This window comes from Embiotoca jacksoni, unplaced genomic scaffold (assembly GCF_022577435.1).
Source record: "Embiotoca jacksoni isolate LCO1_2020_lvr unplaced genomic scaffold, fEmbJac1.0.p SCAF_7, whole genome shotgun sequence".
Taxonomy (NCBI): Eukaryota; Metazoa; Chordata; class Actinopteri; family Embiotocidae; genus Embiotoca; species Embiotoca jacksoni.
Window position 1 is genome coordinate 13,773,419 of NW_027185425.1, and position 16,569 is coordinate 13,789,987.

At 43.8% G+C, this 16,569-nt stretch overlaps 1 protein-coding gene across 1 annotated transcript in view; it reads right to left on the minus strand.

Moving 5' to 3' along the window:
* csmd2 (CUB and Sushi multiple domains 2) overlaps positions 1 to 12,127 on the minus strand; it is a 248,411-nt gene extending 236,284 nt beyond the window's left edge. Inside the window, exon 1 of the mRNA XM_069177064.1 lies at positions 11,319 to 12,127. Coding sequence (XP_069033165.1) covers positions 11,319 to 11,493 — 175 coding nt within the window. The 5' untranslated portion in view covers positions 11,494 to 12,127. The remainder of the gene's footprint in view (positions 1 to 11,318) is intronic.
* Between the last annotated feature and the right edge of the window lie 4,442 nt (positions 12,128 to 16,569).

Below are 16,569 nucleotides of genomic sequence, written 5' to 3' on the forward strand. Positions count from 1 at the left end.
TGTGTGTGTGTGTGTGTGTGTGTGTGTGTGTGTGTGTGTGTGTGTGTGTGTGTGTGTGTTGGAGGTATTGTTTGCTTTGCTAGGGCAGTTGTTTAGTAGCGGGCGTACAGAGCTGTGGTGGTGAGCTGTGACAATTTGATGAATCGATGGTCACTGTTGCTGCACTCGGGCAGGACAGCAACCCCTCAGAGTGGAGGAAGGAGACAGAAAGAGACCAAAGGAGAAGGAGGGAGGCGGTGGAGGGGAAGCCAGACAAACAGAGAGCAGACTGACTGAATGTATGGACATATGAGAAAATAGATTTGGAAGACATGATGTGAGGCATAACAGAAGTAAAGGTGAAATGAGGGACAAACTGAATGGGGAAACAAGAAAAAATAAAATAGCAGCAGAGGGAAGAATGAAAAAACATGTCAGGTCAACTGGAGAAAGAGCAACAGCCAATGGGGGCGAATGAGTTGGAAAGAGGAGCAACACAATATAAGGGGGAAAGATTTTTTTTTTTTACCTATTTTGCTGAGGTCACAGACAGACAGTGTGGCAATCACAGCGAGATGTTAGCGGAACCTTAAGGTCTGTTTATAGGCGGGGTTTAGCAGTGTGTGTGTTTTGTTTATGTGAGTAAAGTAAGTATGCACACATGTCTGTATATAGAGGTATCATTTGTCTGCACATGTGAGTCTAATTCCTATACCCTGGGTGAGTATAGTGTCAGATATCTTCATGTAACTGCTCTGCTGAGATACAATTAAACGGACTGCAGCGACTTTGAATGGGAGGAAATGTCCTCGTTGAGAACATAATCCCAACATCACATTCTCATAATACCATAAAGACACAAACAATACGGGCAATACAGAATTGCAAATCTCCTTTCTGGTCTCCCATCTTCTTTTTTTTCTCTGATTCTTTATCCCTCCCCGTCTCTGTCTCGTCTCCTCATCTATGATTCAAGTTTGCCTTTGGACAAAAGACAAAGACGCAGAGACCATCCTGTTCTTGCAGTCAATAATAGAAGTGCCTCACGTCTTATGCTGCGCGGTATGAATAGAACTGAGAAGAATGAAACTTATTGTTGGATGTTTAAAGAGCGGTCCCTTGGAATTTCAACATTGTCACAGACTCACAATGTCTGTGACAATGTCATTAAATGTAAACCTGCAGCTACATCTGAAGAACATTAAATGATCAATTCCAAGTCTCCACCATCACATAATAACTAAAACACAGAGTTAAGCTCTTTCTTTATTCTCAAGAGAAACCATAAATAATTCATATATGTTGCACATAAGGGGCAATATCCATAGAAAATAAGCATCCATCCCATTGGAGCCAGCATGGAATAATTTCCAACTAAATAAGTGTGTCCCTTTGGGTGTATTGAGCAACAAAGCTACCCAGCGTCACATATAACCTGACCCATGAGTAAACTTCAAACAACCATATGTTTGGTGTGTGCCAGTAACTGCCTTCCGGGTGGGAAGATAAACCCTTCCACCCCATAGATCCTCTCAGCACCACCATTTGTCTCTTGACGTGTCAGCGCATATGCGCGCCTTGACCGCATCATATCCGAATTAACCTCGAGATGGCCGCCATTAAAATGGAAATGGGTGAGCTTAGCGATCCCGCTCGACTCCATACATTAGGCTAATGTCCAGGCCAGGACGACGCCGCCCGCCATTACACACAAGCCAAATGCAGTGGAAGGTGATAGTCCTAGCCCTCCCTTCCACTGGTGCTTTCCACTGGGCTGAATGGTAAATGTTTTTTCCTTAAAAGGGCAGACAAACAGTGTTTGCACATTCAAAGCTTGGATTGGCCTCCTGCTGCATGAATGTGTCAAGCAAATTACAGCAGAGATTTCTGTAAACACAGAGCGAATACTCAAGCAAACACATACAGTATGTGAGTGCATTTATTAACATACAGTCTCCACTGTAAATCAGGGAACACGTGTGGCTACCCTGCTGACAGCACCGCTGCTATCAGTGTGGCGTTGTCCCAGTTGTAACATCCACATCTCAGACTCTAGCATTACTTTCAAGGATCTGTTGATGCCTATGGCAACACATATTTAATACACACACGTGCACAAAAACACAAAACCACATTGTCATGGCAAAAACAGCTGCAGAGCAAAATGTGTGGGGTAAGAAAATAAACAACACCCACGTGTAAAGATTAAGCAAAGATTAAAGCATCGAAGAAAGTGTCTGGATGCTAAAACACAGCAGAGGCATGCATGCAGAAATGCACATTTGCATGAGCGCATGCACACATTCGTAGTCTGTTATCAGGGCTGGCAAAAGAAGCACAAAGGAGCATGTGTTCTCTCACACAGAGAAGAAGAGAAGTGGGGGGAAGCCAGGCAGTTCCTTCCAGCTGGTTCATATTTAACCAGCAGTATCGTCATGCCAGCAAACAGGACCTGCAGAACAGCCACCCACTCAAAAAAATAAAACGTCTACCCCTTAAACTAGACGAGCATTTTGCCCTGTTTAAACATTCAACAGAGATGTATTCCAGTTTGGGTAGTCTTCATCATTTTATCTACCTATTTCAATTCCCTTCTCATTAATACATTAAAAAAAAAAGTCCTACGGTAAGTTAGTGTTACTGTGAACAACGCAGTTTCTCAGCAGCCCACGCACCAAGGTTTCAAGTTAATCAATAGAAAATAGCCCATTCAGAGTCAAAGACATGTTACGCTTGATATTCCTCCTTTTCAGAAAGACCCGTGTCTTTGTGGAGGAGTTTATTCAGCACGGGTACAAATGGCCCTCCCACACAAAACGCAGTGAGGCTGGATGCCCGCGGAGAAACGTATATGTGTGATTGGAAGTGTGTTTTCATGTTTGTGCGTGTCTATTGATGAGTAAAAAAGAAAAAGAAATGCGTTTCAAACAGTCTCATTCTCTGCCCACGTCACCAAACTGCATGTTGTTCCCATGACAACAGTGTAACAGGATAACACATATGAAGACAAATCCCTGTCCTCAAATAGTTATTATTACTTGAGTACGTTGTGTGTGTGTGTGTGTGTGTGTGTGTGTGTGTGTGTGTGTGTGTGTGTAAGACTTAAACTCATCTCAAATACACACACACACACACACACACACACACACACACACACACACACACACACACACACACACACACACACGCACACCACACAGGTGTGCAACATGCAGTGTGTCAATTCAAACACACACACACACACACACACACACACACACACACACACACACACACACACACACACACACCTCAAAATATTTATTTTCCAGTCTTTTCCATACTTGGGGAAAAAAAGCACAATTAAGTGTGATGCTAATGTGTTAACAGTGAAAGTCAATTATCATCTCATTTTCATTCTCCTCACATCTGACAGCCCAGCTCTTAGAGTTACATTAGACCCAAACTGTGCTGAGGAGATACTCCCTCATTTATTCGCACTGAAATTATACCAGAAATCAGAGAAAACTACACTTTGCGGACCAATCAATAGCAGCGACAGGAGGTGGCGTAATGCAGTTATGGATGTGTTAAATGTGTGATTGGATTCTCCTGAACATGCATGTTGATCTGTGTGTGTGTGTGTGTGCGTGCGTATGTGGGCATTAGTGAACATCTGACCCTCTTTGAGTGGTGTATATTACACCAGGGAGAAAGCAGTGATCTAAAGGTCAGGTGGCAACTGTCCCAGCTGGACTATTCCATCTATCACCGAGTGACGGATGAGCGGGCGATCAAGCTGCCTCACTTCAACTCACTGAGGTCCACCTTAACCTTTCAAATTGGATCCTAACTGCCCCCCCCCCCCCCCCCCCCCCAGAGGTCTCAAGTGTCACCTGTGGACCGCTGTCACAACTGATGGGCTGCATGCATCACTCTCACATAATTGTAAGTTACAATAAATAGAGTGAATGGTTACTGCCACTCATAATGTTACATGCACATTGCATTTCCACACCTTTGACCCAGATAGGGTCAGAGGTGTAGAAATGCAATGTGTAAATTACACTGTGAATTAAAGCCATAAAGATGGTGTTTTTTTCAAGATACCGTTACGATTGTGAGAAAGAAAAACATATTTTGGCAGACTGGTAACCAAGTCTGTGATTTTTAGTCAGGATAGTGTAGTTGATAATAACATCAAATCATGTTTCTTGATTTAAAATTCAGAAGAATTATGTTCAATTAATATTTTTCTCTTTTTTTTCCTGAATATCATTAATATTAGTGGGTTCTTACAAATAGCTCAAATATAAGAAATTAAAACAAACAAAAGACAGCTAACATCTAACACCGTCTTGAAAGATAATTATTTCTCGTCCACCTCTGCACTAAGACAGGAGATAGGTCTACTATCTACTCACTTATGCTCATTATGAATTTATTGCCTCCGTGGCAGCAACACGTAACACGAGTCAGCTCACTGCTGTGACATTGGGTTAAACGGGGTTTGGTCACCAGACACTTTGCGGGTGATTAACTCCTGTAGACGCACTTTACACTAATAGGATAAGCTTGCAAGGCTGGAAACATTTTTTTGGCTACAAACACCCTCTGGGACAATATTCTCTAAACTGATTGTTCAACAGTTTGTGAGACCTAGATGAGAAGATCAATAGGCTTATCATTACTACGAGGTTGCCAGGCAACCAGCCGACACTACAGGAAGTTAGGGCTCCCCCGAGCACGACACTTTATCCCCCTGTAAACAGTAACTTCTCGTTTTACACTTTGGTTTTTGTACGGATCTAACAAGGCAGATATAATGTGCTAGTGAGTGAGCGTTTATGATGCTGGGAGGTGAAATTTGTTACCAGTCAAAGAGAAGAATTTCCTATTAGTATTTACAACCACACACAAAATGCCACAAAGCATGAATCCTTCAAATCCAAAATTTAAGTTTGCAAGGCACTCCCACACACACTCACTGCCTCTCCCTGCACGATGACTCTGCCTCGTTCCCAGAAGAAGACTGCTGACAGATTGCCTATACGTTGAATAGATAGAGAAGCTGTATAAAGGAAGAAAAAGACAAGGACAAGGACAAGATACCTCCTGCCCAGAATCTAATCTTCAATCTCTGGGATCACTGATATCTGATAAGAACAGTGTAAATCAGGAAGCTAAAGAAATCCCTGCTTGAGCTTTGTGTCTATACAAGACAGACAGGGCATCTGTGTCCGTCTCTCGCTTTGTGGGGATTTACTGTAGCTGGAGCAAATTCCCATGTCTGATAATAACAGGAAGAGAGAGCCCTCTGTGTTAAAGCTTTGTTCTCATATATGGCTGGTGGAGATGTAAGCTCTGGATTATTTTTACTTATTCACTTATTTCACCTTTAGTTATGCAGGGAAGATTGACTTTTAGCGCATATGTTCTTGTTCCTAGCATTTAAGGCCAGATAGAGGTCGCATGGTTGTTACAGTTTGTTGCACACATTCACACCAGGGAGCTGTTCGGTACAACTAAACTCTTCCAGTGTTTTCTACTGGAAAAAATGAAATGAAAATCAGTGCCTCCTCAAGAATTATTAACATGTTCTTGAGCAAGGCACTTTGCCATAACTCATCCAATCCCTACCCAATGTCTGTAATGGAGCTCAGTTGCTAAAAGGCTAACGATGTAAGACAGAGTTTAACAGAAAGGCTCACGGGAGTACATTACAGCATATGAATGTGAAGCGAAAGCAATGCCAAAACAGAGGAATACTGCTCAGGTTCTATTCCCGGGATAAGCAAAGCAGCCAAAATATACATTTATTAATTTTATGTAGCGCTATGGGACAAGCTGAGAGTCATTTTTAGAAGGAAGCAATAGTATTTCTCCAACACGCTTTTCACTGCTTGTGTTAGATGTGAATTATGGATTTTACAACCACAGCTGCCAAATATATAAACACCTCGGCTGATGTGCAAGGATTGCATTTGATGAAAGCAAACTCTTATATGGCCATCAAACTCAAATACCTGTGTTTAACAGAGGTAATTTTATGATCATTTGAATTTCATCTTCCCCATCAACTCACTGAATGCCACTTTAGTCAAGAAATTATCCAAATGTGCATCTGGTTGTACGTTCGTGAGTTTTCAAAGGTCCAGTTTGTGTTGTCAGTTTGTGTGTAAAAGCCAGTTAAGTTGGACAAACACATGGCTGGTTAAATGCATCTAGGAATACTTTTTTGGGAGGAGGATGGGGGGGGGGGGTTGGGGGAGTCTGCAAGTGTGCATGAATCCATGTGTGTGTGTGTGTGTGTGTGTGTGTGTGTGTGTGTGTGTGTGTGTGTGTGTGTGTGTGTGTGTGTGTGTGTGTGTGTGAGTCACTGTGTAGCTGTGATCACTGTGACGAAGCACAGTGACAGAGCTCTGGCCATCTGGAGACAGATGATGGTATGAATCACCGGAGAGGAGGATGAAGGAGGAAAAAAAGAAAGAAGGGGAGGTGGCGGGACAGAGGGAGGGAGGATGAGGCGGAGAAGGTACGAAGGGGAAGACAGACAGAGGAGCAGGTTGACGCATCCGCAGGTGGGTGGGGAAATAATGGCGCTCACGAGAACGAAGGATTTTCGTCATAGCGTGCATGTACCCACACACATGCACACACATGCACACACATGCACACACATGCACACACATGCACACACACATGCACACATTGTCTCTCAGTGGCCCTTTTTTGAGTGAGCTAATGACCTGCTTGTCAACACTTCAGTCTAATCATCCTGGAGTCAATGGGGGTGGCATCCCACAAACTCATCCACCCACAAACAAACAGACACGTGCCCACAAGCTTACTTACAAGCTGTTATTTGTTGAAATAGAAGTCTGCTTGATGCCTGATAAGAAAACGAGCCCTCCAAATAGATAATTTACTAAAAAAAGAAAAAACAGCCAGCGCTGAAAAGGCAGAGAAACACAGGGCCCAGATTATCTCTCAGCTGGTGTAAGCTTATCACCCATTTACTTCAACTGTCTTCTCCCATTTCTGCCTCTTATTTCCCTTCAGTCACTCTTGTCTTGCGGTTTATCTGTTCCCCCCCCCCCTTCATAGCACCTCTGTAAGTTCTCCATCTTCCTTTTGACCACCTCTCTTTCTCTCCCACTGCTTGCCTCTTCTCCGAGTAACAACATGGCGATACATATCTCGTTTGCATTCCAGACATTTCTCAGTTTGAGTAAATAGATGTCATCTGTTTCTCAGCTCCCATTCCCTCCTTTATTGCCCAACAGTGAATGTAGAGGGCAGATGGGAAATGGGAAGCAACAGAGCATGCAGATAGAGGAGGATTTGAGATTGAGAGTTGCAGGTAGACCGGTGGGAGAAGGAGGTGAGAGACATAAAGGGAAGTGAGGCGCCCATATATTTGTCATGTGGAAACACAGGACACGCAGGACTCCGATTGAGTTTGCGAAGCTAATAGGACTTAAAAGAAGCCAATATCAAATTTGTATCAATGTCATCAAGTGTTTCAACAAGACCACAAAAGCAACTCTTGTTTTGGTTTCACTTATCTTAGCCAACATGTATCAAAAATACAACAGGGCACTTCCATAATGATGTTTTACAATATGGACTTGAGGGAGAAGTCGAAGTAGTTTCGAGCAAAAAAATAGGAATGTCCGTATAACTGTAACTGACCCTTTGTTTTGTCCAAGCAGCAAACCAAAATCCAAATATATTAATTTTAGTACAACATGAGATGGAAACTCAGCAAATATTCACATTTTCAATGCTTGGTAATGTTTGATTTTTTTTGCTTGAAAAAATTAATGAAAATTATGGTTGCTACTCCTTTCAGCTCGACATACTCTATGAGTGAGTCATTGTTGGCTGCTATTTGCTTGGAATTCACTCTCACTATCCATAAAATGTGGTACAGTTACAGTAGAAACCAATCCTTATGATATTCTTTTGTCAAATTGGGGAGTCTAAAATGTCAAACTGAGAGTTCAAACCCAGGAAAACATGGGAGAAATCTTATACAGAGCAGCTGAAGCGCTCCACTGCTGCTGAGGAGCTGTCCGTAGTGCTGAAGAGGAGCTGTCCGTAGTGCTGAAGAGGACCAGCTGAGAGGATTCAGCTGTGCCTGTAGGTGTCCGGTGTTCTGAAATTGTTTCCCAAAGGTGAGGGTTTTTTGGAGATCCGCGTGGGTTCAATAGAGACAAATTGAAAGTTGTATTTCATTTGGATAACTTGCATGAAAGTATTTTTCTAATAATTAGATTATACTATCGTCTCTCATATTATTGGAAGGTGCAGACACTAAATTACCCAATTATAAATCAACAGCAGTGTTTTCAAACAGTTACAATTCAGCTCAAGGCTGGAGGCCTTTGGGTGGTAGATCTTTAAAACCAAAACAGAGTTTGGCTTTTGACACTTTTTGATTTATGGGACTTGAAAAGTGACTTTATATCGAGGTTTTTTTCCCTCTACTCTTTGGTCTGGAAACGCAAAGACGCGCTCACCCACGCGGGTGTCTTTACTCTTTACCCCCCAGACTTACACACACACACACACACACACACACACACACACACACACACACACACACACGCACGCACGCACGCACGCACCCACACACACACACACACACACACACACACACACACACACACATTGGCACTTGTGCCTTGTCTCTTTCTTCAGGAGCCTCATGACTGCGCGAATACAAGCAAATGTCATGAAGTGAAAAAGATAAAAGGAAAAGGGGCATCAAGTCCTCCAGTCCTCATAACATTACTGCGAGTTGCATCATGAGCACAAACGCCGCGCTTTATATGAAGGAGAGCGTGGTTGAGAGCAGAGGACGACGAAGCGTGATCTTGCGTATAAATGGACATACTGAGCGACTGTCTCATGCCCCGCTGACGAATGATCTAATACCGGGCAGGGTTGGAGTTGGAGAGCCGAAACACGCACCAGACAGGCAAGCCACGTCATCCTCAATCTGCCTCCTCTCTTCTCGGCCTCTGCGTGTTCTCTCTCTCTCTCTCTCTCTCTCTCTCTCTCTCTCTCTCTCTCTCTCCTGTACGTTTACATGAATGGAGGTTGATTACCGCTTATTGAGCGCGCAGTCCACTGGGATCCACTTTGATCCCGTGGAGACAGCGCGCCGTTCTCTTCAATATGTCTTTGTCAGAAAACCTTTTGCACATCTCTATCTTTGGCCCTTGGGAGCGATTTTAAGATTACACGAGAGGCTGAAAATAGTTTCAAGTAAGAGTGCTTGATAAGGGAAGACAGTGTAAATGCACTACCATACATCTAACATACGTCTAACGGTGCGTATCAACCACAGCCACCTAATGAGCAACCCTTTTGATTTGGGTTAACATGCAACAGCGTATTCAAAGCCGCCGTATTGGCAAGTGTTGCTTCAGTTTGATAAAGTATATGGATAGAGAAAATCCACGCACCCCAGGTCTCCTCCCCACCCCCTCCTCCCCCTCCTCCTCCTCCGCGCCTCTCCGCATAGTGTGAGGCTCTGGTGCCGCTCAATGGGAGGATGGGGCAACTGCTGGTGGCTGCAGCACCGAGGGACGCGCCAGACCAAACCTCGACGCCGGCGTGTGATATTCAAACATATTTATTGACACCGTTTAAAGTAAACGCCGTAACGGACGGACGTGGAGGGGGCTAGATGGATCGCCCGGTCTTTCCTAGTTATTCGTCAATATGTGCAATAAGTTAAGAGTCGCTTTATTGGCTCCAAAAGTAGAGACAAACGGCAAGAGAGCGTGGGCAATCAAGAGCTCCCTGGACGCAAATAAAACAAGCAGTCTTCTACGAAAATACCCGCAATGAGATTTACTCCGCAGGAAAGTCGAGAGAGATTTGTCAGTATCATTAGGACCGAGTTGAGTGTGTGATAAACCCACGCCTCGCCAGCACACAAACCCAACTTGGGTGGTTGATGACACAAGTTTGATGAAAAGTGGGTGGAAAAAGTGGGAGTCATTTTGGTGGGAGACATTAGAACTGACATTTCTGTAAAAAGAATGACGCGCGAGCTATAACCACATATGTACAGTATGAGACGAGTGGCCTATAGCTGTGCTTGTAGGTGATGCCGAAAATGTGCCCGTGTCCCACTCACTCGTGTATTATGAGCTGTCCAACCAAAAGGTATGAGTGGGCGAACACAGAGCCATGACTCACTGTCAAATTCATATTGTGGCTGTGGCAGTATTCTTGGCTTTTGCTAAAAATAGTGCCTATTCTGTGGTGTGGTGCCAAGACAGTGATAAAACGGTTGCCTTTCTTTGCCAAAGGACCTGCTCGGGATGGCAAAAAAAAAAAAATCATTGCAGTTCTTCCCCTCAAAAAAAAAAAAAAAACGGAGGAAAAAAAGCGATCTCTAAATAACGCCACGAGCTTTATCGTAACGGAAATCCACGGCTGCAGGAGGTATATATATATATATAAAAAAAAATCAGTAGTGAGTGAGTCTCACCTTTCAGGAACACATTAAGCTGCGAAGACGTGAAAGTATATTAATAGTAAAGATAATCTGTTGAATGCCCTGCTCCGGTTTCAAGGTTTCCATTTGCAATTAATCATGAGCAGAAAACCCAGAGTCAGTTAATTAGGCCTACCCCACAACACACACAGACACACACACACACACGCCTTCGTATCATATACAAACACTCAGAAAGAGAGATATGTGGACTGTACATAAAATTATGTTGATACATGTGTCCTTTGTAAGTTAAAGATGTTTGGGGGTTTGAGTTGGGGGAACTGAGAAGGAGCAGTCCGAAAGAAGAAGATGCCACTCATAAACACACACAACCATTTGGACTCTGAACAGCATAATAATCAGCCTGCTGCTTGACCACCTCAACGGATTTCCTCATGCCAGCATGCAGAGCATTGGTTCTGTAGGGAAGATACCGTTATCTCTCTACCTGAGAAACATAATTTGTGAGGGAACCCATCACTCAATAAGTTTATCTACGTCCATCCAGCTCATTTGATCCATTCCTGTTCCTTAATACAACACTCAGCATAATCATTTAATGAAACGCATCAACACAGTCAAGGATAGACAGGAGCAATTCCTGATGATCGGCTGTCACCAAAATAGCCACCCAACCAGCCTCCTATTAATAACTTTGAGTGGTGGAGCAGCGACATCCCAGGAAGGTTGATCCTAAAATGCGCCTTTAGGATGAGTGAGTGAGTGCGTGTTGCTGATGCTGATTTGCATTCAGTCAGGGCTCGGAGAGGGTGGGCGATGGAGAGAGGGTAAGCCTGCTGCATTTTGCATGTCTTCAGCTGTAAAGATGGGGACTTACCCTTTACTGAGGCGGCCAGCAGCCCCATATATAAGAGCAGCACCCGGCTCCAATGGTGCGCCTGCACTCCCGCCTTCATTAGAGCAAAAATATGTATTCCGTCCCTTTTCCTGCATGCGCATTCTGGTCTCCTCACAAGTCCCGTTGCTCCGTCCCGATTTGAAGCGGCGGTCATGGCAGGGCTTTTTCTCTGGTCTGGCAGGCACGATGAGTTCTCAGATGGTCAGAAAAGGGAGATTCACTCGGTGTCGGCGCTGAGAAAAATCCCAATGCATGGAGGAGGCTCGGATCTCGCAGCTGGACTGAACCATGTCATGCGGGGACCGAGGGGTTCAGAGTCTCTGTCTGAGAAGATAGATTTCACACCTAGAGGTGGGGAAAGAAGAGGGGAGGCAAACTAAGGGGGAGACGTGATTCAAGTGTTCAGCGATCTACCGTGCACGAGTAAAAAATCATGAAAACCCCTCGTCCGTTCCACATATGGAAGTGATATCACCAGACACACGCCAAACAAACCCAGGAGATTCCTCCTTCAGTTTCTCCCGCAGCACTTATTTGTCCTTCTGTCCAATTTATCCCCAGTTAATGACAGCATTTGCGGTGCAGATAATCCACCTTTTAACTCGTCATGAGACCGAGATTCAAACGAAGGGAACGACGAATCGCCACAGAGGTTATCCGGATCCAGGGGGAAAAAAAACACCTCGTTGGAGAAGTTCTCGACCAGTGATCTTTTTGTACAGAGAGAAATATGCAGGATGTATTCCCAGTATCGCAGCGCAGCTTGGCCACAGCGTCGTCTCGGGTCTGCGCGACGCCAAGATTCAGACTGCAGACCTGCTCCTTCTCTGCGCGCCTCTCTCTCGCTCTCTCTCGCTCTCTCTCTCTCTCTCTCTCTCGCTCTCTCTCAGACACACACACACACACACACACACACACACACACACACACACACACACACACACACACACACACACACACACACACACACACTCTTGTTATCCTCTCCAGTCATATCATATGCCCACATTTTCCAAAGCATGTTGCTATTATTTCACAAAATGCTCATATGATGTATAAATATCAATATAAGACTTCTTCAGAAATAAACATATTCGTTCTTTCTAAAAAATCTGTATGACTATTACCCACTAATATTAATAATATCATTAGATTCACCTTGTTCCAATTTGTTACTGTAAGATTTAGGGGCCCACAACGTGGCCGTTGTCTCAATCCGGCAGTTTAATATCTATGTCCACTTCCTGCTCACTAAACGTGAAATTGATGCTTAACAGACTGGAACCCTGGCCAGTAAATATGAATGTCATTTCCACTTTTGCATATGACCGATATAATTAGTTTTCCCGCAATGCACCGCTCATGGAAACAGTTGGGCTAATGAATGCACGACGGCCTTCAATCCCACATATGTGATGGCGGTCATAAATAGTCTTCATGCAACATTAAATTAAACTTGGCCAACGCCGGATGGCTCTCCCGTCCTCGTCGGGTTGTTCTGAGACATAACGATGCATCTGTTTTTCAGGAGATGCAGCTGAGATCCCGCAGCATCACCTGTGTTACTGAAAGATTTACACGTGGAGCTCGTTGGCAAGTCAAACAAGTTTTACAGTCAGTTTGTGTGTGCACGCACAGACCAGTGTTGTGTGTATACGTGTCTCAAGGTCCTTCCATTCAGTCATTAGAGTAGTTATTTCAGAAAAACACACTATCCAATCAAAATTGGTTGTTTCACAGCTCCAATCTAACTTTGTTTTTATAGATATGATGTCAGCAAACAGGAAATACCTGGAGAGATCGAATCGGACTTCAGGGTTTCTTATTTAAGCTCGTGCTGAATTATCATTCTGGAATTGCAACTGGTTGCTATGACAACCTACCAAGATCACACCAAGTTTTGTTTTCTTTCAAAAAAAACAACAACCACAGTTGAACATTAGCCATTGGACACAGTCATGCCCAAGTGTGTGAACAACAGAGAAAAAATGGCGCCACCAAAAGATCCTCGGATGCAACAAACTCCAGAACAGTTCCGTGGTGCATTCGCCCCCTTTCCGCGCCACATCTGGATTCACCCCAATGTGCCAAGCGACAACTTTGATCGTGTTTGCAAAAACATCTGGAGCAGAGCAAAAGAGGCCAATGACGAACTTGGCAGAGGTCAAAGTTCACGGCAGAGATCACCAGATAGAGACTGCATCCCTTCAGAGGACAAGCGGTAAGGCTGAGTTGAGCATATCCCTGACACTTCTGTCACGTACATCATAAAACATACATTTTGCATGCAATCCTTGTAGTCAGACCAAGTAATATGCTATGCATCTGCATCATGTTCTTCTTATGTTATCACCTCAACTTACTCACCAGGAAAGTGTTGGCTCATCCAACCCTGGAAGTTAATACTCTGATATCTATTATAATGACCTACGTCAAATTGTTCCATATTTTCCCTGTATTTGGAATTTGGAGTATCTGTGTGCATTAATATGGATGATTTTGTGAGTACAATTATCTTGTGTAGAGTTTATAAGTAGTACCTAATGTATTTATTCATGTTTCATTTATTAATTACAAATAATTCAAAGATCTATTTATAAACATTTAACACATTTTTTCTTGCCGTATTATAAATAATGTTGGGAACACTTATTTGTTATTTGGTGAACTGTTATTTGGGAACAATAAAGTTCTAAATGTTGGTAATCAATCAATAAATGCTTGTTGTTTTTTAAATAAGCCATTTTGTCTGTAGTCATAAGGGTAACTAATATGAGTTTCTCGCTTCTACTATAAATATTACAACTCACCAATTAGGGGTTTTGAACTAAATGGCTTCCATTTGAGGATTCATTCTGACTTTTTTTTTTACTCGTAAATTGCTGTACAAGCTGTTTTGTTATTGGCCATGTCAGTGTCATTTTAAAATCCATGACGTCCATTTTCTTAAAGCAGACAGGCTACTGAAACATAAAAGGACTAATGGATGGATGAGGGTTTGAAACCCACATCCCATCACTGCAGTGGAAATGGGTTGGGCTGCGGTGCGGTCACAGACCTACTGTATAATGTTAATGTAGACCATCTGCTCAACAGCCACCCTGAGTCTCCGTTGTCATAAGCATCCCAGGTCCCACTGGACCGTCTGTTCCGCATCGCAGCCCGACAGTCCACAGGCTGGTGACTAAAGAGTAGCTTCATTAAAAAGTCATGGTTTGAAGTGCATGCGGAACCACACAAACATCGAACCAGTGGTTCTTACTTTCCCATGCGAAGCATTGGCTCCAACTAAAACTCCTGTCAAATACGGCAATACAATCCTGATGATTATAGTGTTGTATCACCTGGTTGACCTGTGGGGTCAGTTAGATTAGTAAGATTATTATGCAGGATCAAAATGACTGTTCATTTTTACAGAGAAGTATTATACTTTTTTAAAAAAAGATATGAAAAAGCTGAAAAATCTGCCAGTGCCTCCAATTAAACCCATTTTGACCTTTTTCTTCATACCCAACCACCACACCGATTCAATTTTAAAGTAAATGTTACTTAACTCTAAAACCCCTAAAAAAGCCAGACTAAACTTAGAAACTTAGAAAGTCATGAACTTGTGACACCTCAGACTTTTTTCTTTATGCAAAAAATGTTGCATACAAAACTACACGAGCAAGTTAACCCTGGAGTGGGAGCAATTACAGTGCGATAGCCTGTTACATATTTTTTTTAAAAAAGTGTGATCCCTACCACCACACTCCTACTCATGTCTGCGCTTCTCTTCCTGCCTAGGGTTGAGTAGCAGCAGGAGGAGACAGATGATTTGGGTCTGAGCACGCAGTATGAGGACAAGAAGCAATACCACACTGACTTCACCCTTCCTTGCCCTTATATTTTCGGTCACAGACATTCCCATGTAGCCAAGCCTGCATGGCCACTGAGCCTTGAGGTGGAAGCAGAAATGAAGCTAAATAAAGAAGAGGCAGAGAAGAAAAGACAATCGGTGAGGCGAAAGCTGCTTTATGTGTCAGTTTAATCTAACTTAATTAACTCTATTTGTTACAGCCAACTGTATTCTCCTGAAATCCTGCTATTAAACTTGTTTTTATTTCACTGTCATATCAGGATAAAGATGTCGAAAATAAACGAAGGAGTATGGAAAACACCCGTCTGGAAATTTGGATCTCTCAATCAAGCAGAAAGAACCATCAGAGCTCTGCACCTGAACCTGAATCTCTGACAGATCCTGTCCGCTTCGCCGCTGAAGGCCACACCCCACACCTGCCAGATGAAGAATATCCTCCTCCTCCTTCTGAACCACCTCGGGATACATGTGAAAGTGAGGACGAGCAGAATACGAGAAACAGCTCAGGCAGCAGTTCCAATGATGATGATGATGACTCTGTTCCTCTACCTGGGGTGCGACGCAACGCCACCGATAGCAGCAGCGACGACTCGGTGAGTGACGCAGATGAGGCGGAGGGAAATGAAATGCCATACTCGGCTCCCATCCAAGGCAAAGCAGAGGCCCCTCAGGCGAAATCAAAACCCAGCACACCACCGGCAGTCCCGGTGCAGCAGGAGGCCTACGACCTGTTGGCTGACTTCCCTGCTCTCCAGCCCCCAGAGAAGCCTTCAGTGCTGGGCGTGTTGGGTCATGGGAATCCCAAGACCAGAGACGCAGAGGGGAGGAGAGGTCTTACTCATGCAGCGCACCGCTTCCAAGACAGTAAGGTTTTCCCTGAAAGGAGAATCGAAAATATGCCCCGCAAGGTCTCCTCCATCTGTGCTGGAGATCAGAAATATGTGCCGGACCTTCAAACATTTGGCTCAGTCAGCCAACGCAGCCGTCTCTCCATCGGATGTAAGGAAGCGAAGGCCAGCAACCCGCCGCCTCCTGGAGGTAATAAATCTGCCACGTCTCTCTTTCAAGTAATACTGCTTGCAGTGTATGCCTCCTGAGTTGGTATAAATGATCTGCTTATCACTGATAAACCTTTACGCCATTCCTAATACTCTACAGACAGACAACAAACTTACAACATCCCTGTCCGAGAATGCATTATTGATATTAATGACACTGTCATACCTGGTTAATTTAAGGCAGGAGAGATGCAGCAGCATCTGTCCCAGGCAGAATGCGCAACTCTCAGAAGTTGCTGAGTTCAAATTTTGCAAAAATCCAGCTCACAAAGTTTACTTTTTTTTTTTTTTTTTTCCGTCCCAAGCTCATTTA